This window comes from Danio rerio, chromosome 10 (genome assembly GCF_049306965.1).
Source record: "Danio rerio strain Tuebingen ecotype United States chromosome 10, GRCz12tu, whole genome shotgun sequence".
NCBI classification, from domain to species: domain Eukaryota; kingdom Metazoa; phylum Chordata; class Actinopteri; order Cypriniformes; family Danionidae; genus Danio; species Danio rerio.
The window spans coordinates 49215001-49242417 of record NC_133185.1 but is presented as its reverse complement, the minus strand read 5'-3'; the positions used below and the strand labels follow the sequence as shown (position 1 = coordinate 49242417).

Genomic DNA, 27417 nt, shown 5'->3' with positions numbered 1-27417 from the left:
GGCGTTTTGTAAGATGCTTTTTCATTTAGTGGCTAATTCGTATGAATTCGTACGATCTAATTCGAACAATTTAGTACGATTTGCTCATCCCCCAATGACGGTTGGGTTTAGGGGCGGGGTTAGGTGCCATGCCTCCTTTTTGAAATCGTACCATTTCATATGACTGAACTCGTACGAATTCGTACGAATTACCCACTAAATTGGCAAAACGTAAAACACTTACGTTTTCTTGTGAGATCAGGCTGGGTTTTCTGTCTCTCTGTATGACTTGGAGCATTGTAGGAAGGTTTGGTGCCTTCTATTTTCATTTTCTCCTGTGTTAGTAGGGAGATAAGTTTTCTGTATTTTATTTTATTAACTACTTTCCATGAAAGTTACTCTAATTTAGTTAGCTTGGTTTATTGTCATTTATTTTGGCTGAACCCCTCCCGATGTTATTTTTGCTCCTTATTTTCTTTAAATAAATCATAATTTCATGTTAATTCTCAGTGGTTGTGGTTTTGGTTTATATTTTGGGGAGAGAGAGCGCGGGGGCACCAGGGATTATATTTTAAATCCCTGTTTTTTTGTTACGTTTTTGTTAGACCTCTTTTTAATTAAGGATTTTTAATTTAATTCTTAACAATTACGAACTTCCTTTGTAAGCTGACTATTGTTGTTTTAATGCACTGCAGCAGTAGCAAAAAAGACAATATTAACAAACTTAAAAACTTGGTTCTTTTGTCATATTAGCTTTAATCCAAGGCGTCTTTGTTGTTTGGTGTTTATGTCGCCAACATGAGCCTGTGAATTGACATCTCTGCGCTGTTTTGAAGTAAACAGTAACAGGATGCCAGTAATTGCCTGATGACAGTGACAGATGCTCTCATTGGCTGATTCAAGCTTTTCAAATTTTGTGTTTATCGCAAAGTAAATGTTGCATGTTGATCCCTAGATAGACCACACCAAACCGTTAACGTTTACTACTATTTATGCTGATCATAGCAGGGGATACGTTTATACCCCCCCCAAGGAAGCCAAATGTACTGAAAAGTCTCCTTATTTAGTGTGGCATCTGAACAAACCTATAACAAACGCTGCCCTCGTGGCCTAATTTTATAGGGAGAAATCTGATAAGGAAATCACCAAATGGAAGGAAGAGTGGGGTTTTATGATAACAGAGTAATAGCAATGAGAGCAGAATGCATTAGGGACATGACGCTATACCAGAGTACAAAACCAAACATCAGCATTACTATTGTTGACACTTTGGGTAAGAGGTTTTTTGTTTATTATAATTGTAATTAACAAACTTTGAGGGCAGGCTCGATTAAGACTTGATGTTAAATACTAAAAACATTTTTATTTTCTCTTTGCCATGATGACAGCACATAATATTTCACTCAATATTTGTCAAGACACTAGTATTCAGCTTAAAGTGACATTTAAAGGCTTCACTAGGTAAAGTTAGGGTAATTAGGCAAGCCATTGTATAACAGTGGTTTGTTCTGGAGACAATCCAAAACTAATATTGCTAAAGGGGGCTAATAATATTGACCTTAAAATGGGTTTAAAACTATTAAAAACAGCTTTTATTCTGGCTGAAATAAAACAAATAAGACTTTAATTATGTCATAATTTCGTCTTCAACTATATACACAACTGTTTTTGTTTATTTTAACACCCTGATTAATTAATTCCTTTGTCTTATTAGTCTAAATAAACTGACGATTATCTGGGAATCCTTATTAGATAACTAAATTAACCTAAAATCCTTAACTAAATATGAGTTCAGGGTTAATAAAAACAAAACAAACTTCATTGTTACAACAAGGACAAAATAAATCACAGGTGAGTATAATAGGTTATTCAGTCATTCATTCGCTTTCTACCGCTTTTCCGGGGCTGGGGCAGCAGTCTTAGGAGAGCACCCCAGACTTTCCTCTCCCCAGACACTTCCTCCAGCTCCTCCGGGGGGATCCTGAAGTGTTCCCAGGCCAGCCAAGAGACATACTGTAGTCCCTCCAGCGTGTCCGGTGTCATCTCAGAGGCCTCCTCCCAGTGGGACATGTCTGGAACACCTTCCTAGGTGGGCGTCCAGGAGGCATCCGAAACAGATGCCTGAGCCACCTCAGCTGACTTCTCTCGATGTGGAGGAGCAGCGGCTCTACTCCGAGCTCCTCCCAGGTATCAGAGCTCCTCAGGAAACAAATTTCTGCTGCTTAAATTCGAGATTTTGTCCTTTCGGTCATGACCCAAAGCTCATGACCATAGGTGAGAGTAGAAATGTAGATTGACCGGTAAATAGAAAGCTTTGCCTTTCAGCTCAACTCCTTCTTTACCACAACGGACTGGTACATCGTTTCTGTGCCTGAAGGTTGGGTTGTCGTAGTATTAACCTTTGACTACCACCTGTTCCACAATACACCGGCCCCTACGGCTTCCCTTGAAGGTGGTGGGCCTGCGGGTGGCTGGTCCCACGTCGCTCCGTGGGAACCCGGCCACCAGGCACGCGCATGCGAGTCCCAACCCCAGGCCTGGCTCCAGGGTAGGGCCCCGGCTGTGCCATACCAGGCGACGTCAAGGTCCTTGATGTTCTTGAACTCATAAGGGGTTTTTGAACCGCACTTAGTCTGACCTGTCACCTAAGACATCGTTTTGCCTTGGGAGACCCTACGAGTGGCATTAGCCCCCGACAACATAGCTCTTAGGATCACTCAAGCACTCAAACCCCTGCACCATGATAAGGTGGCGGTTCATGGAGGAGTATAATAGGCTATTTATAAAAAATATTCAGGACCTTTCTGTAGGCTAAAGGACAACATAATACAAATATAACCTGCTAACTTCAGTCAGTATCTTTGCATTAACTTTTTAAAATAAATTCCCTCTCAAATCAACTTTCTGTACAGTGATTAGACTCAAAACCATTCATTCATTCAGTTTTCTTTGGCTTAGTCCCTTATTTATCAGTGCTCGCCACAGTGGAATGAACCACCCACTATTCCAGCATATGTTTTACACAGCGGATGTCCTTCCAAGTGACTTTTAGGATAACTTTTAATAGTTTGGAGCGCTATATTGTGTGTGTGTTGTATAAGTGCTCTTAAAAAGTGGTTAAAAACAAAACAGCAGTGTTTGCACAAATAGTCTACTGTTGGTTGGTTGGATCATGTCGCCTTTGCTTTTGCCTGCAGTAATATTATGTAAAGAATTGTAATGTTTTGTATGTTTTATTATATTTCTATTTTGTCAATTTTAAGCCTCCTGTGGACAGGTGTTGAAAATTAGCAAGTCTGCTAAAACACTTAAACAAATGCATTTGGTTGTCCAGTGTAATTGTGATGTCCGTGTCAAATAAATAAATAAATAAATAAAAATATATTACGCTACAGAAACTTTGTCATAAACTGCAGCACATTTTCAATTATTTCTCCTGATATTATTTCTTATACATTATGATATTACTTCAAACTACTAAAATGTCAATAAAAGTCAATGTAGAGTTGAATTTTCAACATTAAAGTGAACAGAGCCGAGATCAACATCCCGTAATGCTATAAAATAAACACTTGTGAATCGCAAAAGGACACTGTTAACCAACAGATATTTCTTACCGTGCAGAAAACTCAAGATGAAGATGTGCAGTGCAGAGTTTATTGTAACTGAACCAACTCTGACAATTGTGAACACACCCTTAATGCAGAATGTGGACGCACACGTTTAATCAGAGCACACATAAAAACAAGGTCAGCTAATAACTGGCGTCATTTCCTGGGAACAATCAGCCGTCCATCCGCATGCATGCACGTATAATTAGAAAGAACACAAACAACGCTGCATTAATCAAAGCTGATCTCAGCTCATGTTCACGTGCCAGCCATGAATATGCCAGCAGGGACAACCCTTGTAGACCATGCGCCTGGTGCACAGACTGTTTTTCCCAATAGTACCAATCACAAATGATACCTCCACCCAACAGGGAAAACAAGCAAGAGTCAAGAATGCATGATTAATGTATATGCTGTTATGGCAATCAAAAAAATGTTCAAGGGTTGGCACTGTCACCAGAAGGTCGCTGGTTCGAGCCTCGGCTGAGTCAGTTGGCATTTCTGTGTGGAAAACCCTCATGTTGGTGTGGGTTTCCTCCGGGAGTTCCGGTTTCCCCCACAGTCCAAACACATGCGCTATTGGGGAATTGATGAACTAAATTGGCCGTAGTGTATGAGTGTATGTTCTGGTCCTCTAGGTTGGGGGTTGAGCGTCGGGCTAACAACCCACCTCATAAAGCCTAGATGTTACGAAACACCAATATGGTGCGGCTTAATATCAACTTCCATATAAATGGCCCCGGGAGTAAGTCATGGAAGTCAATGGAGCAAAAACAGCCACCATCATAGCAAAAAGGGTTGTACATTTTCCCTGAGAGTATTGTTGAGTTTTTGTTAAACTCAAAAGCATTTTCACTTTTGATTTTTGTCACCAACAATCAGTCCATTTGTTGAAACACAGAGAAAGCTGTGGCCAAATGAAGACTCAAAATGACCCAACAGAACACATGAAAACATCCGCAATAGCACACAAGGGTTTATGCACGTAGGTCCAAAACACACCCTCAACTCATTAAGACAAGGGTGTCCAAAGTCAGTCCTGGAGGGCCGGTGGCCTGCTAACTTTAGCTCCAACTTGCTTTAACACACCTGCCTGGAAGTTTCTAGTTCCGCTTGTTAAGCGCTCTATTCAACTGTATGGGAAGACTCATGAAATGGTAATAATAAACGTTTACAAAGCGATTTAATCCTTTCGAAAATCACGATCGCAATATATATGTCCATGCCTAATATGCAATAGCCAGAAAGTGATTAATTTTTTTATAAATTGTTCAAATTTTGGTGTTTGTGATGCAGCAAGCCCAGAGATTGTTGTGTACACTATTGACCCGTTTCCACTGAGTGGTACGGTACGGTACGGTTTGGTACGCTTTTATGGCTGTTTCCACTGTCAACAGGCATACCGAACCATACAATACCAATTTTTCAGCACTCTTTCGAAAGGATACCAAACACGAGAAAGGGTACCAAAAGGCGGAGCTAGACGCACAGCTGAACACTATTGGTTTACAGAGATACGTTATTCGCTTACGCAACAAGCCAGAATGAAAACAAAAAACCTGCAATGTTTAACATACACAGCGAGAGATTACAGCGGAATTATATATACATATAATAACGAGCCATGGTCGATACGGGCTCAAACAAACCTTGTCATCGTCTTGATGAACAGCCACAAAGCCATGGAGTAGAGCAGAACCCTGTGCTTCATAGTTGTTTCCGAGCCAGTCTGAAGCGGGAGCGGTTTGGCTTTCGTGCTTGCGCTCGCCGCACGTCTATATCTGAAATAACAGCTTCTTGAGCTGATGATAATCACGTGCGATTGATCATTGACGTGATTTTAAAACCCGATCCTGTCAGATACTGACAAACGCGAGAGTGAAGCATTATTTCTTCAGCAAACGCGAACAAACTGCCTTGTTTTAATTTTTATCATGACCTTTTGGACTAATATGAACTGGGAGTGATGGAGTGACTCTCTAACAGAGGCTACATGACATGTGCTGCTGAAGATTACAGACAAAGATGAGAGGTTTACTCTGACTGTAGGCTATACTTTATGTTGTTTTGAACCTAATTAAGGCTGAAATGTCGGCTGTGAGTAGTTTTTCTGTAGTTGGTAACATATCTGAGACTGTAAGGGGCTGTATGTGTTCATTTATGTTCATTTATTTATTTATTTAATATAGTTACAGACGTTACAGTAGGCTATTTCGCACTGTCGTTGATCTGCAGTTATAATCAACTCCTGTTTATAGAAAAGTTAGTAATAAACATTTATACACATGTGTTTATGTGTGTAAAGCGTCTGTTTTGTGAGAAGTGCTTTTCATATCATGTAAGTGACCTGTACAGCTTTACTGTAGACATTTCGTCAAGCGAGAATGATGCGATTTTCTGTCATGCACCACCCACACCACACAGCAAAATCCACAGTAAAAATGACTCAATTTAGGTAATATTTGGTCCCTCTTCGAATTGATGTAATATAATGTAATGTGTATTTATATAGCGCATTTATTGTGTATGGACATACACCCAAAGCGCTTCACAATCATGAGGGAGGGGTCTCTCCACACCACCACCAGTGTGCAGCATCCACTTGGATGATGCTCCGGCAGCCACAGGACAACAGCGCCAGTGCGCTCACCACACACCAACTATTGGTGGAGTGGAAAGACAGTGATAGATAGGTGGAAGGGGATGCTTGGGAGGCCATGATCGTATGGGCCGATAGAGGGACTTTGGCCAGGACACCGGGTGTTACACCCCTGCTCTTTCACGAGAAGTGCCATGGGATTAATGACCACAGAGAGTCAGGACCTTAACATCTCATCCGAAAGACGGCGCCCACTGACAGTGTAGTGTCCCCTTCACTATACTGAGGCATTAGGACTCGAACAGACCACAGGTTGAGCGCCACCTGCTGGCCTCACTAACACCACTTCCAACAGCAACCTAGTGTTCCCTAGTGGTCTCCCATCCAGGTACTGACCAGGCTCAGCCCTGCTTAGCTTCAGTGAGTAACCGGTTTTGGGCTGCAGGGTGATTTGGCTGTGGCAATTGAGGTAATGTTACTTAGCCTTCAATGAAAGGATTGATGAGATGATGATTGAGGACTGAGGATGAACACCAGTTGTTAATAAGCAGAAACACAGAAGAGAAACTCAAAACTACAACTGACTTCAGATGAAATTACAGCCTTAAATGAAATCAGCTGAAGTATAATACAATGGATTTCTCAAAATCTCAGCAGAGGATCAACTTGATCAATATGCAACTACACAAACAGCAGCTTTACTTATTACTAAACTTACTAAAGTAAAATAAAGTTTGCCTTACTATTTCAAGAGTTCAGACTTAGCTGATGATTGATAATAAAGCTAGTTTGGCGTGCTGTCCCGTAAGAGAGCCCTGAGCTTATAAGATCCTCGAGCCCTGGGCTCCCTTCTGTTGCAAGGCGAGAGGGGAGTTTGAGCTTAGGTAGATCTTGATGACTCCCTCTCTTGCTTGTTGTAGCTAAGTGTCAGATATGGATGCTGAAAGGTGTACCCAGCGTTTAGCTAAAATATTTTGGATTAATTGATTAGAGTGCTTGTTTTTAAACTGTGGGAGGAAACCGGAGGACCTGGGGAAAACCCACGCGACCACGGGGAGAACAAGCAAACTCCGCACAGAAATGCCGTCTGGTTTGGAAAGGAATTAAACCAGGGGTGTTCTTGCTGTGAGGCAACAGCGCTAATCGCTGGCCACCGTGACGCCTGTTTGAAAGGAGGGAAAGTATAGGGTTGGGTGGGGGGGTTTCTTCAAGACGAAGATATTGAGATGAGAAAAGTCTGGTTATTTATAGTGAGTTAAGGATCGTCTGATAGGATAATTAGTTATTAGCTAAAGTTGGAACAGCTGTGAACAATCATAAGCACGTGATCCTCTCGAAATTTGTTTCAAAATAAACTTCACAAAGAGGGACCAAATACTCTCTGAACTGAGTAGATACCCTTGGTTGGATACCCTTGGTAGTGGAAACGCAAGTCTGATAAAGGTGACTCGTACCGACCCGAACCGTACCATACTGTACCAGTCAGTGGAAACGAGCTATATGACTTAATATAAAATTCACTTTAATGTGTGATATGAACAAAAAATGATCATAAACGAATAGTTTCTTAACTCAAATGAGTGGCGGGTGGCTTGGACCCGGAAACAGTATTACATACGTCACCAACACGTCACCACTTAACAAGCGGATACCTAGTTAAAGCTTGATTAGCTGGTTCAGGAGTGTTTGATTCGGATTGGAGCTAAACTCTCCAGGACACTGACCCTCCAGGACACCCCTGCATTAAGAGAATAAGGACAACCCTTTTAGATCATGCGCCTGGTACACAAGACTGTTTTCCCCATCGTTAAAATAGCAAAAGTCAAATCAGATATGGAGGTGACGCAGTGGCGCAGTGGGTAGCACGTTCGCCTCACAGCAAGAAGGTCGCTGGTTTGAACCTCGGCTCAGTTGGCGTTTCTCTGTGGAGTTTGCATGTTCTCCCTGCGTTCGCGTGGGTTTTCTCCGGGTGCTCCGGTTTCCCCCACAGTCCAAAGACATGCGGTACAGGTGAATTGGGTAGGCTAAATTTTCCGTGTATGAGTGTATGTGAATGTTTCCCAGAGATGGGTTGCGGCTGGAAGGTCATCCGCTGCGTAAAAACTTGCTGGATAAGTTGGCGGTTCATTCCGCTGTGGCGACCCCAGATTAATAAAGGGACTAAGCCGACAAGAAAATGAATGAATGAACTCAGATATGTGTTCACCTGCGCTATGTGTTTTAAACTTTCCATCATTAACATAGAGACCTATAACTTACTTGGGCTCAGTTTAATTACAGCAGCTATTTACTCTGTAACTCATACAGTACATAACATAAGCAGGAATCTTGAGTGCTCTCCAGACAGACGGCAGAAGTGCACAGAAGCTCTGATCTGCATGTTCTCTCCAGATGTTTCCTCTGGTGTGAGCTCACTGCACGCCAGGTGTCTGGGATTCAACACGTATCTATCCGACCTCATCGCTGACATTGGGCAGGACGTGAACACAGAAAACAAAGCATCCAGACCTCCTCCTCTGGCACGGCGTGGAGGATCTCGACCTGTGGATGCAGATTTGAGCCGGTCGGAGTTACGTGGGCTGTGGACGGATGGAGTTGTATAGTGTGGAAATCCTGTCCTGTCTTATTATTTCCCTCTAGACTATTGTTCTGACATGATGGCCAATCCAATCTAAGCATCCATCAGTTTTCTCCAATTATTATTCTTTCACATGATTTCTGAACTAATTTTTTTCAATTTGATATTTTAATTTTTCGCCTTCCTGTGAACTTTTATTCTTTTTCAAATACTTTCCAACAGAGCAAGACTATTTTTACAGTATTTCCTATTACATTTTTCCTCTGGAGAAAGTCGTATTTCTTTTATTTTGGTTTGGAATGTAAGAAAAACATGTCAAAATGGTTATGCCAGGTGCTTAGGCCAAACGTAGCAACTGCTCAGGCCAATTGTCAGTATTATTATCTTCATGTCATGACTTTACTTGGAGGGGCACATTATAATTAACTTTCACTATCATTCTTAACTACTCATGGACTCCTGTTTAATTGTTAAGTAAACAGTTATGCATATACATCTAAGTCGCATTTACATCTTAAAATTCATCAAAATGAACAGTTTAAACGCAGGAGTGGACAGGTCCGGATTGGCTAATCGGAAGAACCGGGAGAATTCCCGGTGGGCCGGTCCGTTTTTTGGCCGTGAGGGCCGGTGTCCCTAGCTGCTTGCACTCTCAGCAGTCACACATTTTTTTTTTCATCTATTTATTTATTTGACCATATCTTCACTCTTTTTATTCATTATTTTGCCGCAGTGCGGCTCTTCTTATTTATTTTCTTGCAGCCCCGTGAGCAAAATGTAGCCTGCAGGTTAACTAACGTTAATGACAATGTAACGTTAACTATCATCATTCGACCCCAAACAGCGAATTCGAGAATTTGAATAATTGAATAATTAATATTAACGAATAATACACCTGCTCAATGAAAATCAGATGATTCACTACATTAATAAATCTGACATAACTTGATCAGAAAGCTAAAAGGGGAGAAAAAGATTAAGCCATGAATAGAAAGTAATAACATTTCTTGCAGGTCACAGTCCAAAACAATTTTGTATTTCTGCTGAAATAGCTCTATTGTGGACCAGTGGTAAACACGTTGAAGTGTGATGCTGCTGACCCGTGTTCGAATCTCACCTGGGAAATATATATATATATATACATTTTTCATTTTTATTGTTAAGGCATATAATACTGTTAGGGCTTTTGAACATTTGAATTTCTAAAGCAGCTGTTTTCTTGAAAAAGACGTGATAGTGTCATTAGAAACTGAATTGGAAATGACCTTATTTTAATAAAGTCAGTCGTGAACTGAGGTGGGCCGGTCTGGCTTGAAACTCCAGGGCTGAAAATGAGTCCCACTCCGGCCCTGGGAGTGGATGAGAAGCTACGAGAAGATAGGGCCCTATACACCCTGCACGATACGGCGCAAGACGTGTTTGGCGTGATTTGTTGCTATTTTCAGATCAGCGCAACCCTAATTTTCCAGTTTTGCGCCACATTGTTTAAACAGTAAATCCATTTGCGCCTCTTTGTGGACTCATTGGTGTGCTGGTCTAAAAAGGAGGTGTGTTAAGGTGCATTGTTGACCTGTTGCTATTTTAAGGAACTGAAATAAACTCCACGATCGACCTACTAAAAGTTGCTCTAAAGTCCAGTAGAGCATGTTAGTTATGTGCATATGCAGGTCCAAACATTTACATACTGCTGAATACACACAGGATGAACAGCATTACACAAATATCTTTACAGATGAAAACAATTATTTTCTACGTAGAAAAAAAAATCACTGCCTCCATGCTGTCATGATCACCAGTGATCCAACCTTTATAGATCGCTGGAGAACATTCACATTTACACGGACTACAATCCTGTCTCAATATGAACTACAAGTCCTGTCATGCAACACAGACACACACACACACACACCTGCTCCAAGTCTCTATTGATTACACTTGCACAGCTGAAGCTGCTCATGCACTGATTACACACACACACACACACACACACACACATATATATATATATATATATATATATATATATACGGCTCTGTCTGCCGCCTGTACTGACCATCTGTCTGTTACCTGACGACGCCTCTGGATTTCCTTGATTGTACCCGCTTTCCGCCTGTTGTTGATCATTGCCTGACATTGTCTGACCACCTATTCTGAATAAAACCTGCATAAGGATCCTCACTCCATTGTCCCTCATCCCCCTCGGTTACACATGCCTTCTCCACCTCGGGGGGCTTTTTAAGTTCATTCATGACGATCTGCATCAGTATAATGTGATTATTATTAGCAGTATTATTTACTATCTGCAGATTTATATTTGTTTTAATAAACACGAGTGTAGATGTGTCCAGCTGTGGGGTTTTGGAGACGTCTGCATCAGCATATGGGGCATAAGAGCAGGACGTGTGTTTGGATATAACTCAGTTTTCTGACCACACTTCATTATTATTGTTTATTCATTCCTTTGCCGGTGATTAGAACTGAGGTTTCGACACAAATCTTAGTGTTTAACAAAGGAAATTAAATATGTCGGCTAATGGATGTGTTCAGTGAAGTGAGTTTCCACCGTTTCCTCACTCCACCAAAGTAAAGGAGTAAAGAGTAAAAGTAAAGAGAAAGTAAAGAGGCTGAATGGAGGAGGCTCGTTCTTTATCCTCGTGCTGCAGAAGCTCTGTTTAACTGTTTTCTCGCCAGTGAACTGTTCAGTTTTTACACTTACAAACTCCGCCATGTAAATGGCAAATGCTAAAAAAGAGAAGCATTTTAGCAACGAGACCAGCCATGTGTAAGTACATTTAGACTCGTTTTCAGTGTCTGTGTATGGTTCTAGCTCTATTGTAGCTGTTTTTCAGCTGTTTGTACAATAATTAAATATATATGTATATATATATATATATATATATATATATATATATATATATATAAATTTTACTTCTTTTTTGCTTCTTACATTTTCTTTGTAGACCTGAGACTTGCCTACAGCACTTATTCATTGTTGCTCTTATATTTGTGTAAGTTGCTTCCTTGTCCTCACTTGTAAGTCGCTTTGGATAATAGCATCTGCTAAATGACTAAATGTAAAATGCACCATGGAGCAACACAACTGACTCTTAAAGAGAATGAGAGACGAGACTCTGATTAGTTTAATGCACCTTGAGCTTTATGCTGCGTTCACACCAGACGCGGCACGCGCATCAAGCGCGAGTGATTTACATGTTAAGTCAATGCAAATGCGCAAATAGACATCCTGCGGCGCGTTACGCGCGAATGGCGCGGCGCGAATGATGAGAATTGCGCGGTGCGCATGGCGCGAATGGCGTGGCACGAATTGAGCGTTTTGCGCGTTTGACGTGCTTAATGCTCGTTTCGCGTGAATCATTTGAGTTCGAAAATCTGAACTTCAGCGGACATTTGCGCTGCATTAACCAATCAGGAGCTTGCTCTTGTGGGGGCGTGATTGTGATGTATCACCTGTTGTCGGTGTTCCAGGGGAAATCCCCCTGCAGACATCGACAAGAAGTTCATCAAACTGAGCTGGGCTCAGTCAGAAGCACCGCTGAAAACCTCCATCAGACAGGTTCAGTTTCTGGAGGAGTCTATGAGCTTAAAGAGCTGGATGCACCTCTGAAAGGATGCAGTGTTCTGAAGTGAATTTTGACACGTGAATGAAGCAGGGTTTGACGGGCGAATGAAGCGGGGGTTGACGCGCAAATGAAGCGAGTTACCTCAAATGTTTACGTGGCTATTAACGCGCGAATAGCGTGATTTATCCGCACGTTCCGCGTCTGGTGTGAACACAGCATTAGACTTTGCGCCTAGATCATTAAAATAGAGCCCTTAATAATAACGTGCCCCTCCAAGTAAAGTCATTACACAAAGATACATGGTCATGAGTTTGATAACAGGTCATGAGTTTGTGTTGATTACATTTAGCTAAAACTAAAGTGTTCATTAATACATTAATTAAAAAATATGTACTAACAAGTAATTAAGGTAGCCATTACTCACACATAAACTCATCTTCTAGGTAAACTTAGTTCATAATTAGCGAATAACTTAACTCATCATCAGATCAAAGTAAAGTAATGTTTACATATTATTCATTTTCTTTTCGGCATAGTCTCTTTATTAATCTGGGGTCACCACAGCGGAATGAACTGCCAACTTATCCAGCATATGTTTTGCACAGCGGATTGCCTTCCAGCTGCAACCCATCACTGGGAAACACCCATACACATAAATTCACACACATACACTACGGACAATTTAGCTTACCCAATTCACCTATAGCACATATGTTTGGACTTGTGGGGGAAACTGGAGCTGTTTACATATTAGTACATCCTTATTCATGTACTCTTATAGTAAAGTGTTACCTCTTCTTCAATATAATGTAAATGTAATCCAAAAATAGCCATATTGCAATATCATAGGCATGCAATGTCATCTGTAAATTCATTAAAGATTTGTGCTAAAATTATTTACCTTAATATTTACTGTAATGGCTGAACCATGAGCTTCTGGAATGTGGAAAAGCTGGTGCTGATGATTTATGCGAGCGGGTGTTTTGTTTATATTCACAGTTCTCTCATAAGAATGGCCAAACGCCAATCTTTAAGACTCATGGAGTTCATTTGACAAATCAACCCACCCATCATGATTCATGCTGGTTTATAAACGGCAATGCATTTAATAATGTGTTCCTCAAGAGCAGAACTGGCGTTTATATATCCTAGTTATCACCAGGAAGCAGATCCGATTATATCTGGAACATTAATGTTGTCACTTCAGGAGGAAACTGTGAGTCAAGTGCTTCATATACAGCAGTTATTGTACAAATATGAGTAACATTTAATATGAAATTACTCACTTGTGCCCTTGGGATGAACTGGTTTTTACTGGTCACCCGCAGCTGTGGAAATCCACTCATCTGACTCAGTTTCCTTCACATTTCCGGAGCCGTTTTCCTTATCGATCCTCAGATCAAACGCTTGCTTTTAAGTCTGAGGCTTGTTTCCTGTTTCCATACAGTGCAATCCTCATAAAGCAGCGCTTATGGGCTGTACAGCTCCTCATATTCCACACAATGTAAACAAATCCTTGCTGTCTTGAATGTTTTAGTTCAGTCAAATTAACTTCACTAGTCATCTCCACTTACATCGATCAAACTGACTATGTTAAAGCAGCATAAAAATATTTGTTGTCTTGACTTTTTGTCATTCATTTCTTTTACAGTGCAGGGTTGCTGCATCCTGCTCCAACAGAGTCTGGATGCAACCCACCCTAAATAGTTAGAGAATACAGAATTAGTGCATCCCAAATCATCAGGGGCGTTGCAAATCTCATACGTATGCACTTGGGAGGCACGGTGGCTCAGTGGTTATCACTGTGAGCCTCGGCTGGGTCAGTTGGCATTTCTATTTGGAGTTTGCATGTTCTCCCTGTGTTCGCATGGGTTTCCTCTGGGTGCTCCGGTTTCTCCCACAATCCAAACACATGTGGTACAGGTGAATTGGGTAGGCTAAATTGTCCGTTGTGTATGAGTGTGTATGGATGTTTTCCAGAGATGGGTTGCAGCTGGAAGGGCATCCGCTGCGTAAAACATATGCTGGATAAGTTGGTGGTTCATTCCACTGTGGCGACCCCAGATTAAGCTGAAGAGAGAATGAATGAATGTATGAGTGTGTGAGTGAATGGTAGTGTATGGGTGTTTTCCAGTACTGGGTTGTAGCTGGAAGGGCACGGCTGTGTAAAACATAAACTGGGATAGTTGGCGGTTCATTCCACTGTGGTGATGCCCTGATGAATAAAGGGACTAAGCCGAAGGAAAATGAATGTATTTTTAGGCGGCTCTTAACTAATTTGGCTACTGCACACATACATAAATAAGTAAACAAATAAACAAATATGAAAACGAGTAAACAAATAACAAGTAAACAAATAAGTAAACAAACAAGCCAGTAAATGAAAAAATAGGTATGTAAACAAACAAGCAAGTAAATGAATAAGTAAACGTATACATAAACAAGTTAAGAAACAAGACAGTAAGTAAACAAATTGTTATGTGAGTAAACAAAAAAGCAAGTAAACGAATAAGTAAACATACAAGCCAGTAAGTAAACAAACAGGCAAGTAAACGAATAAGTGAACAAATAAGTAAACAAATAAGCCAGTAAGTAAACAAATAAGTTTGTTAGTAAACAAACAAGCAAGTAAACGAATAAGTAAACAAATAAGCCAGTAAGTAAACAAATAAGTATGTGAGTAAACAAACAAGCAAGTAAATAAATAGCTAAACAAATTAGTGAACAAGTAAACAAACAAGCCAGTAATTTAACCAATAAGTATGTAAGTAAACAAACAAGCAAGTAAACGAATAAGTAAATGAATTAGTAAACAAATAAGTAAACAAATAACCCACTAAATAAACAAATATGTAAGTAAACAAACAAGCAGGTAAATTAACAAGTGAACAAATAAGTAAACAAATAAATAAGCAAGCCAGTAAGTAAACAATAAGCAAACTATAAAGCAAGTAAATTAATAAGTAAACAAATATATACATATACATATAAAATAAATAAACAAATACATTCTTACATAGATAAATATGTAAATAAATAAATAAATATATTTTTACTTAGATTTTATATATTTATATTATATTATATTATATTATATTATATTATATTATATTATATTATATTATATTATATTATATTATATTATATTATATTATATTATTCATTCAGCAAGTTTTTACGCAGTGGATGCCCTTCCAGCCACAACCCATCTCTGGGAAACATCCACACACACATTCACACACATACACACTCATACACTACTACGGACAATTTAGCCTACCCAATTCACCTGTACCGCATGTCTTTGGACTGTGGGGGAAACCGGAGCACCAGGAGGAAACCCACGCGAAGGCAGGGAGAACATGCAAACTCCACACAGAAACACCAACTGAGCCGAGGCTCGAACCGGCGACCCAACGAACCTTCTTGCTGTGAGGCGACAGCACTACTTACTGCGCCACTGCTATATGATATTAAATGATATTAAATGATATAATATTATATTATATTATATTTTATTATTATATTATTATATTATATTATATTATATTATATTATATTATATCAATATATGATATTAAATGATAATATATTATATTATATTATATTATATTATATTATATTATATTATATTATTATATTATATTATATTATATTATATTATATTATATTATATTATATTATATTATATTATATGATAATAAATGATATTATATTATATTATATTATATTATATTATATTATTTTATATTATATTATATTATATTATTATATTATATTATATTATATTATATTATTATATTATATTATTTTATATTATATTATATTATATTATATTATATTATATTATATTATTATATTATATTATATTATATTATATTATATTATATTATTATATTATATTATATTAAATTAAATTATATTATATTATATTATATTATATTATATTATATTATATTATATTATATTATATTATTATATTATATTATATTATATTATATTATTCACCAGAATGCATTAGTTTCCATTTCACTTTATCATGATATTTTGCATCATGTTGAAACTCTACTGAGTATTAGTTTGGCTTGATTTTTTACAAGCACAGACAGCAAATTTCTCCTGACCCCCCGCCCGTCTCGCTTCAATTGTTTGCCATGAGAAGAGAAACGAGGAAACAGCTTGTACACAACAATAAACGTTTCCTGCAAGGTCCCGGGCATCTTTACCAGGCTGCTGCAGAGGCTCTCCATGCACATTTAATGAGCTATTGTATGGATGCGTAACACAAACTCAGTGTGTTCCTGAGATGCCAGTTTCCCAACAACAGTTATTGTGGCCCGCGGGTGTTTCTGTCCACTGGAGGAAGCGTTCAAAAAGCCTCCATGCCCATTTTTTGACCATGACGCATCCTGTGGTACAGTGTGTTTTACAGAGCACTCTACAAACAGAAACAAACATAGTTCCTGTGATTGGCTCGGATCTAGATGTTTTGCGCAGGGCTCACGTCATTATTTGCACTGCTGCCAGATTTGAAAGTTTTCAAAATTTTTCTGAACTCAAAGACCTTTTGAAAAGCATTTTTAAAAATTTGATGTTGAACGTAACCTCAACTGAAAAACGAACAGAGGGCAGGACATTTGTTAGCTCCTCCCCCTTAAAAAGTTGATTATTTTATTTACATTATTATAGCTGTTGTGTTACCATAGTAACTATAGAATCAACACAACAGATAAATTTGTTTATATTATTATAGTTGTTGTGTTACCATAGCAACTATAGAATCAACAACAGATTTTTTTGCATTTGAGACAGGAAGTGAAGTGGGAGAGAGAAAGAAAGGGTAGGGATGGGAAATGTCCTTTAGCTGGGGTTCGAACTCAGGACGCCCTGAAGTGCTACTGCACCATATGTCAGCGCAAAATATTCATTTATGACCACTTTTTAGTCATATCACACATTAAAGTGAATTTTATATAAAATCATGGTGTATACAACCGTCTCTGGACTAACAAATTATAAAACATTAATCACTTTCTAGCTATCGCATATTGGCTTTATATATATATATTGCAATCAAGATTTTTGAAAGTATAACATCGCTTTGTAAATGTTTATTATTACCATTCGTTGAGCCTCCCAGTTCAGTTTGATATAGCACTTGGTCTCGAAAGCCACTTCGCGTAGCGTCACACTTAACAAGCAGATTACTAAAGTTGTTGTTGTGTTACCATAGCAACTGTATCCAATAAAACAGATTATTTAATTTATATTGGTCGTTGCGTTAACATAGCAACCACAGAATCAACAACGGAATATTTTGTTTATATTACTATAGCAGTTGTGTTACCATAGTAACTACAGAATCAACACAACAGATGATTTTGTTTATATTACTATAGTTATTGTGTTACCATAGCAACTCTGAACAACACAACAGATTATTTAACTTATTGGTCACTGTGTTACCATAGCAACTATAGAATCAACACAACAGATTATTTTGTTTATATTACTATAGTTGTTACCATAGCAACTACAAAACTTGTGTCATTACCATAGCAATTATAGTTCTTGCGTTACCATAGCAACAAAAAAATCAACACAACAGATTATTTATGTTATATTACTAGTTGTTGTGTTACCATAGTAACTATAGAATTACCACAACAGATTAATTCAAGTGCTTTACTATAGTGTGGTTTAAAAACAATTGTTGCATCTGAAATTGCATACTTGCATACTATATAGTACGCTAAAAACAGTATGCTAGTCGAGCCGAGTAGCAGAGCTCAAAAAACAGTATGCGAGAAGTACCCAGACGACCTACTCCTTCTGGCTAGATTCTGAAGTGCGCATTTGATGGATGCTATGCTATCCCAACGTGAGAGAATTCATGAACAGCAGTGAAGCAACACGGGTAGGTCACATGATCATGACTTAATGGTGGGTATAGTATGTCCGAGTTCCGTTCATACTACTCACATTCATACTGTATAGAACGTACTTTAATACATTTAAATTCAAATGCAGTACCTACTGAGTAGTAGGCAATTTCAGACTTAGCCCATGTAATATTTTCTGTAAATCACTATAAGCCTGGCAACAATAGCTTCAGCTTCAGGTAAAGAGACCCTGTTGGTTAACGCTGGACTGAAAGAGCGGGAAATCATAATGACATCAGAGCCATGATTCCAATTAAAGAACTAATGGTAAATGAGTGATTGCACCAACAATGCTTGGGTGTCTGCCAAACAGGCGGACTGTGATTTTAATTGCGCTGTTAATTGTTTGGCTGCTGTCTAATAAGCACAGGAAGGTGAATGTGGAGAACAGCTGGACTTTACCACGGTTTGGACAGGATTTTCCCATCATTGTGTTCCTCCGCTGTGCTGGTTTGGATTGCAGCTCTGTTTATGATGTTTTTGTTTTGGTGCACTATTGTTTATAACCATCAGATTTCGTCAGGCCTAAAGCACAACAGAAACCCAAGAGCTGAATGCAGACTAGAGGTCAACCAGTTTTGTTTCTCATTCCTCAAATGCTTCATAAAGCTAAATATGGAGCCACTGAAAATGTTTTAAAATAAACGAGTTTGACTCTTTATTCACACAACACTTGGCACTTACACTCACTGGCCACTTTATTAGGTACACCTTAGTAGTAGCGGGTTTTACCACCTTTTGCCTTCAGAACTGCCGTGGTGTAGACTCAACAAGCTACTGGAAATATCCCTCAGAGATTTTGCTCCATATTGACATGATAGCATCACACAGTTGCTGCAGATTTGTCGGCTGCACATCCATGATGTTAATCTCCCGTTCCACCACATCCCAAAGCTGCTCTATTGGATTGAGCTCTGGGGACTGTGGAGGCCATTTGAGTACAGTGAACTCAACGTCATGTTCAAGAAACCAGTCTGAGATGATTGAGCTTTATGACATGCTGCGTTATCCTGCTGGAAGTAGCCATCAGAAGATGGAGACACTGTGCTCATAAAGGGATGGACATGGTCAGCAGCAATACTCAGGTAGGCTGTGGCGTTGATGCTCAATTGGTACTAATGGACCCAAAGAAAATCTCCCCCACACCATTACACCACCACCACCAGCCTGAACCGCTGATACAAGGCAGGATGATCCATGCTTTCATGTTGTTGAGGCCAAATTGTGAGCCGAGCATCCGACAGCAGAAATGGAGACTCATCAGAGCAGCAACGTTTCTCCAATCTTCTATTGTCCAGTTTTGGTGAGCCTGTGTGAATTGTAGCCTCAGTTTCCTGTTCTTAGCTGACAGGAGCGGCACCCGGTGTGCTCTTCTGCTGCTGTAGCCCATCCGCCTCAAGGTTGGCCGTGTTGTGTGTTCAGAGATGCTCTTCTGCAGAGCTCGGTTGTATCGAGTGCTTATTTGAGTTTCTATCAGCTGGAACCAGTCTGGCCATTCTCCTCTGACCTCTGGGATCAACAAGGCATTTGCGCCCACAGAACTGCCGCTCACTGGATATTTCCTCTTTGTCAGATCATTCTCTGTAAACCCTAGAGATGGTTGTGCGTGAAAATCCCAGTAGATCAGCAGTTTCTGAAATACTCAGATCAGCCCGTCTGGCAGCAACAACCATGCCACGCTCAAAGTCACTTAAAATCCCTTTTCTTCTCCATTCTGATCCTCAGTTTGAACTGCAGCAGATCGTCTTGACCATGTCTACATGCCTGAATGCATTGAGTTGCTGCCATGTGATTGGCTGGTTAGAAATTTGTGTTAACCAGCAGCTGGATAGGTGTACCTAATAAAGTGGCCGGTGAGTGTATTTGTAGTTAAAGGTAAAGTTAGTCACCATCCTGTTTCAATCTTTCTTCAAATATTTCTCAAGTGATGTTTAAGAGCAAGAACATTTTAAACATGACTTCATATTATATTTTTTTAGTCTGGTGAAAGTCGTATTTCTGTTATATGTAGGCTAAATTAATAGGCTCAAAAAATAAAAACCGATAACAGATTTACATTACTAATGTAAGCATCCTTTGATGTATTTGTAGAATAAATGAAAGCTCTGTTTCTGCCATGGAGAGGATCCTGACACTGGGTTTCCTGAGCAGTATTTACAGAGCTGGCTCTCGCTATTGTGTGGCTCTCCGGACGTCTTCCTCTCATTCTGCCCTTCAGTGCATGAGAACACACACATGCATGACCTACATCATCCTCATTCAAGCACACAAAGGATTTCTCACATGCATACATCTAATGCATATAGTGATAGACCGCATTTGAGCTCATACTGCCACCGTGTGTCTCTGTGAGAGAACTACATCTGCTCTACACTAATCAGAATTGGAAAAAGGGCTTTATGGCCAGTGTAACCCCGCCCGTCCTACGCCACCCTACCCGCTCTGAGCTGGTATCGAACCGGCGACCTTCAGCATGGGAGTCGGTTGCTCTACCAAGGAGGCGAAAGACCATGATCTCAAGTGTCGCTAGGGCACCTTTAGAGGTCAGAGGAGTGAGTTTAGTTGTATTATGTATGTGTTTACAATTAATTTATTTATTACAGCATAAGAGTCAATCAAATTATTAAACATTAATATATTAAATATAAAAAAGCAACTGTTGTGATTATTAATTAATATTTTGATATATTGCTATTATTTATTATTTTATTTACTAAAGTTTTGGATATTAATAATAATAATAATGATGATAATAATAATAATAATAATAATAATAATAATAATAATAATAATAATAATAATAATGTAATTTAATCATTATTAGTATTAGTTTTAATTAGATATTTAATTTATTATTGATTAGGCATGATTAAGGTCTAAGTTGATACTAAACAAATTTTACTCTCGAAATATATGCGTGGGTCGATTTATTTACACGTCTTTACAGTATTTAAAGTTTATCAAATTAATAAAAATAGAACTAATTAATTAAAATGATATTAAATCATGTGATAAAAACGATTGATTCAAAACCATTCAAAACCAATGCTGTGATTAATTAAAATTGTAATTAAATATATTAATTTATTAGTTTAATATATCAATAGTTTATTATTATTATTATTTTATATATAATTAAAAATATATAAAATATGATTATATATATATATATATATATATATATATATATATATATATATATATAATTAAAAAATTATATTATAATTAATAATAATTAAATAATAATAATAATAATATTCGTTTAAATATTTGTATTTATGTTTTATTAAATAAGATTTGGTGTGAGTTGATACTTAACTAATTTATCCAAGTCTCTCGAAATATATGGGGCAATTTATTTGCATACAGTATCTATAAATCATATGACGTTATATTATGCACATATATCCCAATATATAAGTTTTAATACATTTTTAAATGATCAAAAAGCGCTTTTCGCAAGAGATAAGCTTTATAATAACAAACCACAACACAACAGAATTACGCTTTTAATTCGACGATCCTCCCCCAGCGCATCATATTTACTCCAGCTGTTCCCGAAGCGAAAATACGAATCCTACTATGATTAAACACCATCTTATAAATATTAATTACGTATAAGTGCTGTTGCGCGGCTGCCATCAAATCGCGACCAAGTGTGCCGCAAGCCTGCGTTTGAGTGAAGGTCTCGGCCGTTAGATCGCCCCCTGGGGGCTGGCTGCAGTACAAGTCATAAAGCCCGCCTCCTCCGTGTTAATGAAGGAGACTTGAGCCCAAATAAAAAAATTAATTACACTTGCAATAAAATGTCCCGAAAGATGGTTCTGGTCGATTAAGGCACTGATTATTGTGCTGAAATAGGTGCAGATCCTCATTTTTGTAAACAGTTTGTTTTTAGCAGTAATTTAATGCTGGGCGTGTCATCGTGATTAACAGCAGTGATTGACAGTTTCTCAAAGCGCGGCGTCTGAGCTTCGGTAGAAGACTGAAGTGTTATTATTCGATTTCTGTGATATTTTACTATGACAAAATGAGTTCAGCAGTAAACTACAGTTTCTGACATACATGATCTGGTGGAACACTGTTTATTCGCTAAGGTCAGAGCTTTTTTCGGGCTTTATTAGTTTGCTAATAAACGCCTAGCCACCCAGATAGCAAAATACACTGGGGCCAGTTCTTGCCTGCCGGAGACTTACCCCTCAGACTGACTACCTCTGCTGGACCTACTCCGGATGCCTGGACTCACTGCCCGATTCCAGCCAGAGTCAATTGAGCCAGATGCGGCGGCCGAGCGAGCAGGCGCTGCCGCATGCGAGCCGGAATCAGCCCGCGACGCCGCGACTAGGTTATGCGCTGATGCCCGGAGCTGGCGCGATTGAATCTTCATTATATAAAACCCTCACATTTGTTAACGTTATTACACCCATTTTTGTTGATATAACAACAAACGCATGCTACTATGTGAACGCAAAGTGTATCACTGAGTTTAACCTTTGAATAAAGATGCAAACAGCATAGCAATTATTTAAATAAAGGACAAAATAAATAACAATAAACCTGTATCGATTGCACAAGTATTAAATAATAATAATAATAAATACGAAAATGACAATAAAACTGCACAATAAAATAAACCCATTTAAGTACGGGGTATACAGGAGATCGTTAGCAGTAATTCTCTTTGTGTCTAAATAATAATCTCCACGTTGATGTCCTGTAAGGTTATTTGAACTTGCTTTATAGGACGTCTCTGCATTTTAAGTTTTGGCATGTTACTAAGTGATCTACTGAATTTGCTGTTATAAATCATTATAAGGTTCTTGAAATCGAATCTTATATAACCTAATAGAGCTGTAAATGTTAGATATTATTTATTTACATCATTTACTGTTGGCGTTTTATTTGAACACTCCAGCTAACATTAAAAAGAATGTAAATTCCTCGTTGCCAGATATAATGAAGGCATCGAATAAACCAAATAAAAACGGAGGCAAAAAAATTAAATAAATAAACAATTCAAGCGAAAATGAATAAACAATATACTAGTGATGTTACAGCAGATAGACGTTGTATTAATAGTGCAAAGTTTTTTTGCACAAATTGACAAATTGCAGGGTTGGGATGTGTAAATATCCTGTTGATATTTAGTAATCTTGCTGTATTTATCTTCTAAACGCACGATTGTTCCCGCATGGTAAATCGTATAGGCTATATTTTGGGTTCTGTTGATGGCTAATTAAAAATAAAAACCTTTCTAAAAATGTACGTGTTGTTTATATGTTATTGTTCATATTTTACAAGTGTTATTTCTACCCCTATGAAGATAACAAATACCAACAACAAATATAACAATAAGAGAATATATTATTTGTGCTCATATTCAGGCTAGAGTGTATAAAAGATCGTTTATTTCTGCAGTCCACCATGTATTGCTTTTATTAAAGTTTAACAGCTTACATCACACCGTTTTTAAACCGTATATTATTGTGTTTTTTTAATGTAAGTGCTTCTATTTACATCAGTGAGCGTTTGTTATAGTGCAGACACCGGCAGTCGAGTGAGAAGTTCGGGGGGCGTGGTTGATTTTACATAAAGCGTTTGGTTGGAAGCTCGACTCCGCTCATTATCGCGGCTCCTCCTCTGGCTCCATCAGACAGTCCTTCTGCGCATGTCTGGCTCCAATTTCAGCAGTCTTTTGCGACAGTTTGTGCCCGTCAAGCAGGCGTTTTGCCCTCAAGGCGTTCAATGGCAAAAGGGGCTGTCGCGTCGTCCATATTTTTTACAGTCATTGATCGCGACACACTCCAACCAACAGGCGTCCAATAAGAAGCGCAGCTCATGAATATTAACGATCCAGCCTTCAGCATAGTACTAGCTAGTCATTCGGCGTTCGGAAAGCGGCCGGGATGACGAGCAGCGCCAGGTACAAGAGCAGGACGGTGAAATCAGGTGAGAAAGCTCAACTTTTATCAATATATGACTGAAATAACAATAAATGACATGTATTTGTGTGTTTCTATGACTCGGCGCGAATGAATGAATGGGCGTCTGCGCGTTCACCTGCCGCGGGCACACGCAGAGGATGGAGAGGTCGGTATTTATCTATATTCACATATATAAAACATATTTATAAACACTATTGTGATGATGTTGTGTGTGTTTGGCATGAGCTGTGTGTTTCTGGGATACTAGGACGAATATTTAAATAGATAATGACATCTGCATCACATGCTGTCTGCATCTGTTTGGGTTGGAGAAACAATAAAACACCGAAATATGAGATAAGAAATATAAAATATGACATTTTAAGGATTGCAGATGTCCTTTTCTCACGTGAATGAAGGATGTTTTGTGCTTTTAGAGATGCATGAAAGTAATCCTCGCTGCTGCTCTCAGTGTCCCACATTTCAGCTCAGTGTAAAGCAGGACAATGCAGACATTATTTATGTTATTACAGATATTTTTGTAATGTTTGCATTGCAGTTCAGATTATTTGCATTGCATTTCATGCATAAGGAGAATTGGAGGAGCAATGTGATTAAATGAAATGTTTATTTGGCAGCTAGTAAAGTAGCCTATTAAAACTGAATATATAATGTTTTGAAATAAAAAAATAGCTTTTTTTAGGTACTAACATTATTCAAACAGTATACAGGGCTCTGCATAAATGAGTATAACCCAACAGTTTTCTCATTTAAATTCATATTTTTAATAGGAAGCTCTACAATATTACATTTGTGCATATACATTAGATTAGTCAGTTCTGAAGCCAGATCTGGAGCTCATCTAACAACATAACTTGCATAAAATGCTTTAAAAATTATTAGCCCATATTTATATGTTAGGAAAAATATTAAATAAAATTATCAAAAATAGCAAACAATAATAGAAACAAATAATATATACAATGTTGTAGTTTTGCAATATTTTGCATGCATTTAATTGTATTATCTTTCTATTTCTAAAGATGCTCTGTGACTAAAATATTATTTTAATAAATATATCTGTTTAATAAATCTGTTTTGTTCAAATGCAGCAATATATATTAATTATATTTACAGAGAAATGGAGAAAAATATTCAATTAAGCTGAACACTGTAAATAGTACTTTGAAATAAAAAAAATATATTATTTAAGAAATAAAATGACTGAAACTGAAATAAACATGAATTAAAAATAAATAAAATATTTATCAAAATAAAATTTAGTATAAGCACTAAAATGACTGAAACTGGATTGAAACTGGATCAAAATTAAATTAATTAATTAATTAATTAAAAAAAACAAATATATATATGTATATATATATATATATATATGTTTTTGTCTCAGTATTAAAATTACCGAAATGGAAATAAACATACATAAAAAAAAATTAAAATAAATAAATAAATAAATATATATATATATATATATATATATATATATATATATATATATATATATATATATATATTTGTTTTTTTTAATTAATTAATTAATTAATTTAATTTTGATGTATGTTTATTTTATATATTATATATATATTAGATTGGAAAAATGTCGAAATATCAGTTCCGAATGTAAATGTCAACTAAATTAAATAAAAGTTTATTAGTTTAAGTAAAATTACTGAAGCTGAAATAAACTAAAAATTTCAATATTTTAAATTAAAACAAAAAGGAAAAAACAGCAAAAAAGGTTAAAAGCTGAAAAAACTATTAATTTGGTAAATAAAAAAATGAAATAAAATGTTTTAATTAATAAATTAGTACAAAAATGACTAGACTGAAATTAATATAATTTCAAACTTAACAAAAAACAAAACAAAAAAAAACTATGAAAATAAAAATAGGAATGAGAAATGTTAGTAATTACCTATTAAAATAAGTCTTAAATATACTTAATAATTGCACATAACATTTATTGCATAACATTTAAATAAATATCTTTTAAAATTGATCAGAAAATTCTCAATATTAGTAAATACTTTATTATAATAATTCTTTGCCATTTTTAATGGTGTTGCAATTTATTAAAAATTATAGCATAGTTTCAAAAATAGCATATTTTTTTAATAAATCTTTTTTTCTTATAATTATAAATAAATCTTTTTTTTTTTTTTGAGGAATTGATAATTAAAAAGTTCTTGTTAATTAACTATATATACATATTATACAAGGTTTTCTTGGGATGTTTGTGATTTAATATTCCTAAAAAGCATGATATATATATAAATACCCCTTTAAGCAATTTTGTTTTGATAGTCTACAGAACAAACCATCATTTTACAATAACTTGCCTAATTACCCTAACCTGCCTATAGTTACCCTAATTACCCTAGTGAAGCATTTAAATTCCACTTTAAGCTGCAAAGAAGTGTCTTAAAGAATATCTAGTCTAATATTACTGTCATCATGACAGAGATAAAATAAATCAGTTATTAGAGATGAGTTATAAATGAGCAGAGCTGATGTTTTTTCTGTGCAGCGGCTTAGAAAATGTGTTTGGCTCTCTGTATGTCCAGCCGAGGGCGAAGTGTCAGTCAATCTGGACTGAAGATGAAAATAACACTAATGCTTCCTTCTGCTGGGAAACATTCAAAGCATTGGTTGCATCGAACGCCCACAAGAACATGCACACGGCGTCCAGAAACTGTGCAGGAAAGCCAAATCCAGGAGAGATATTCACAGACAGAACAAACAATCCACTGATTTCTATCTAATATTGCATTTATGTTATGCATTCTCAAATGCAAACGCTACTAATGAGTCTCATTTATCAGCATTTTCATACAAATGCACATTCGAAGTGAGCCACTGCATATACAACAGCGGATTTGCATATTCTAATTTGCATTGGACCAATAAACAGGGCTGATTTTGTATATTTGGTGATGTTAAAAGTGTAAGTAAAAAACTAATAAACATAAACATAAATATTCTAAAATATAAATAATAAATAATTACTTTAAAAAACTAAAATTAAATAAATATATTTGGCAACTAATTAAAATGAATAAATCTGAAAATAATTAATTAAATTGATCATTTATGATATTTCAGATACATATAAATGCAGATTTGCATATTCTAATATGCACTGGACCAATAAACAGGGCTGATATTGCATATTCAGTGATGTTAAA

The 27417-nt window shown here is 37.2% G+C and overlaps 2 protein-coding genes across 4 annotated transcripts in view; both read left to right on the top strand.

Annotated features, from left to right (window-relative positions):
- The first annotated feature begins 19046 nt into the window (after positions 1–19046).
- mctp1b (multiple C2 domains, transmembrane 1b) overlaps positions 19047–27417 on the top strand; it is a 107080-nt gene continuing 98709 nt past the window's right edge. The window contains exon 1 of the mRNA XM_073915240.1: positions 19047–19375. The gene's annotated coding sequence lies outside the window, so the exon portion shown is untranslated. The remainder of the gene's footprint in view (positions 19376–27417) is intronic.
- The window catches only part of septin5b (septin 5b), a 27860-nt gene continuing 24614 nt past the window's right edge, over positions 24172–27417 (top strand). The window contains exons 1-2 of one of the 3 annotated variants that reach the window (XM_021479157.3): positions 24172–24239; positions 24370–24380. In XM_021479157.3, the coding sequence (XP_021334832.1) occupies positions 24197–24239; positions 24370–24380 (54 nt within the window). In that variant the 5' untranslated portion in view covers positions 24172–24196. 3 annotated transcript variants of the gene reach the window in all.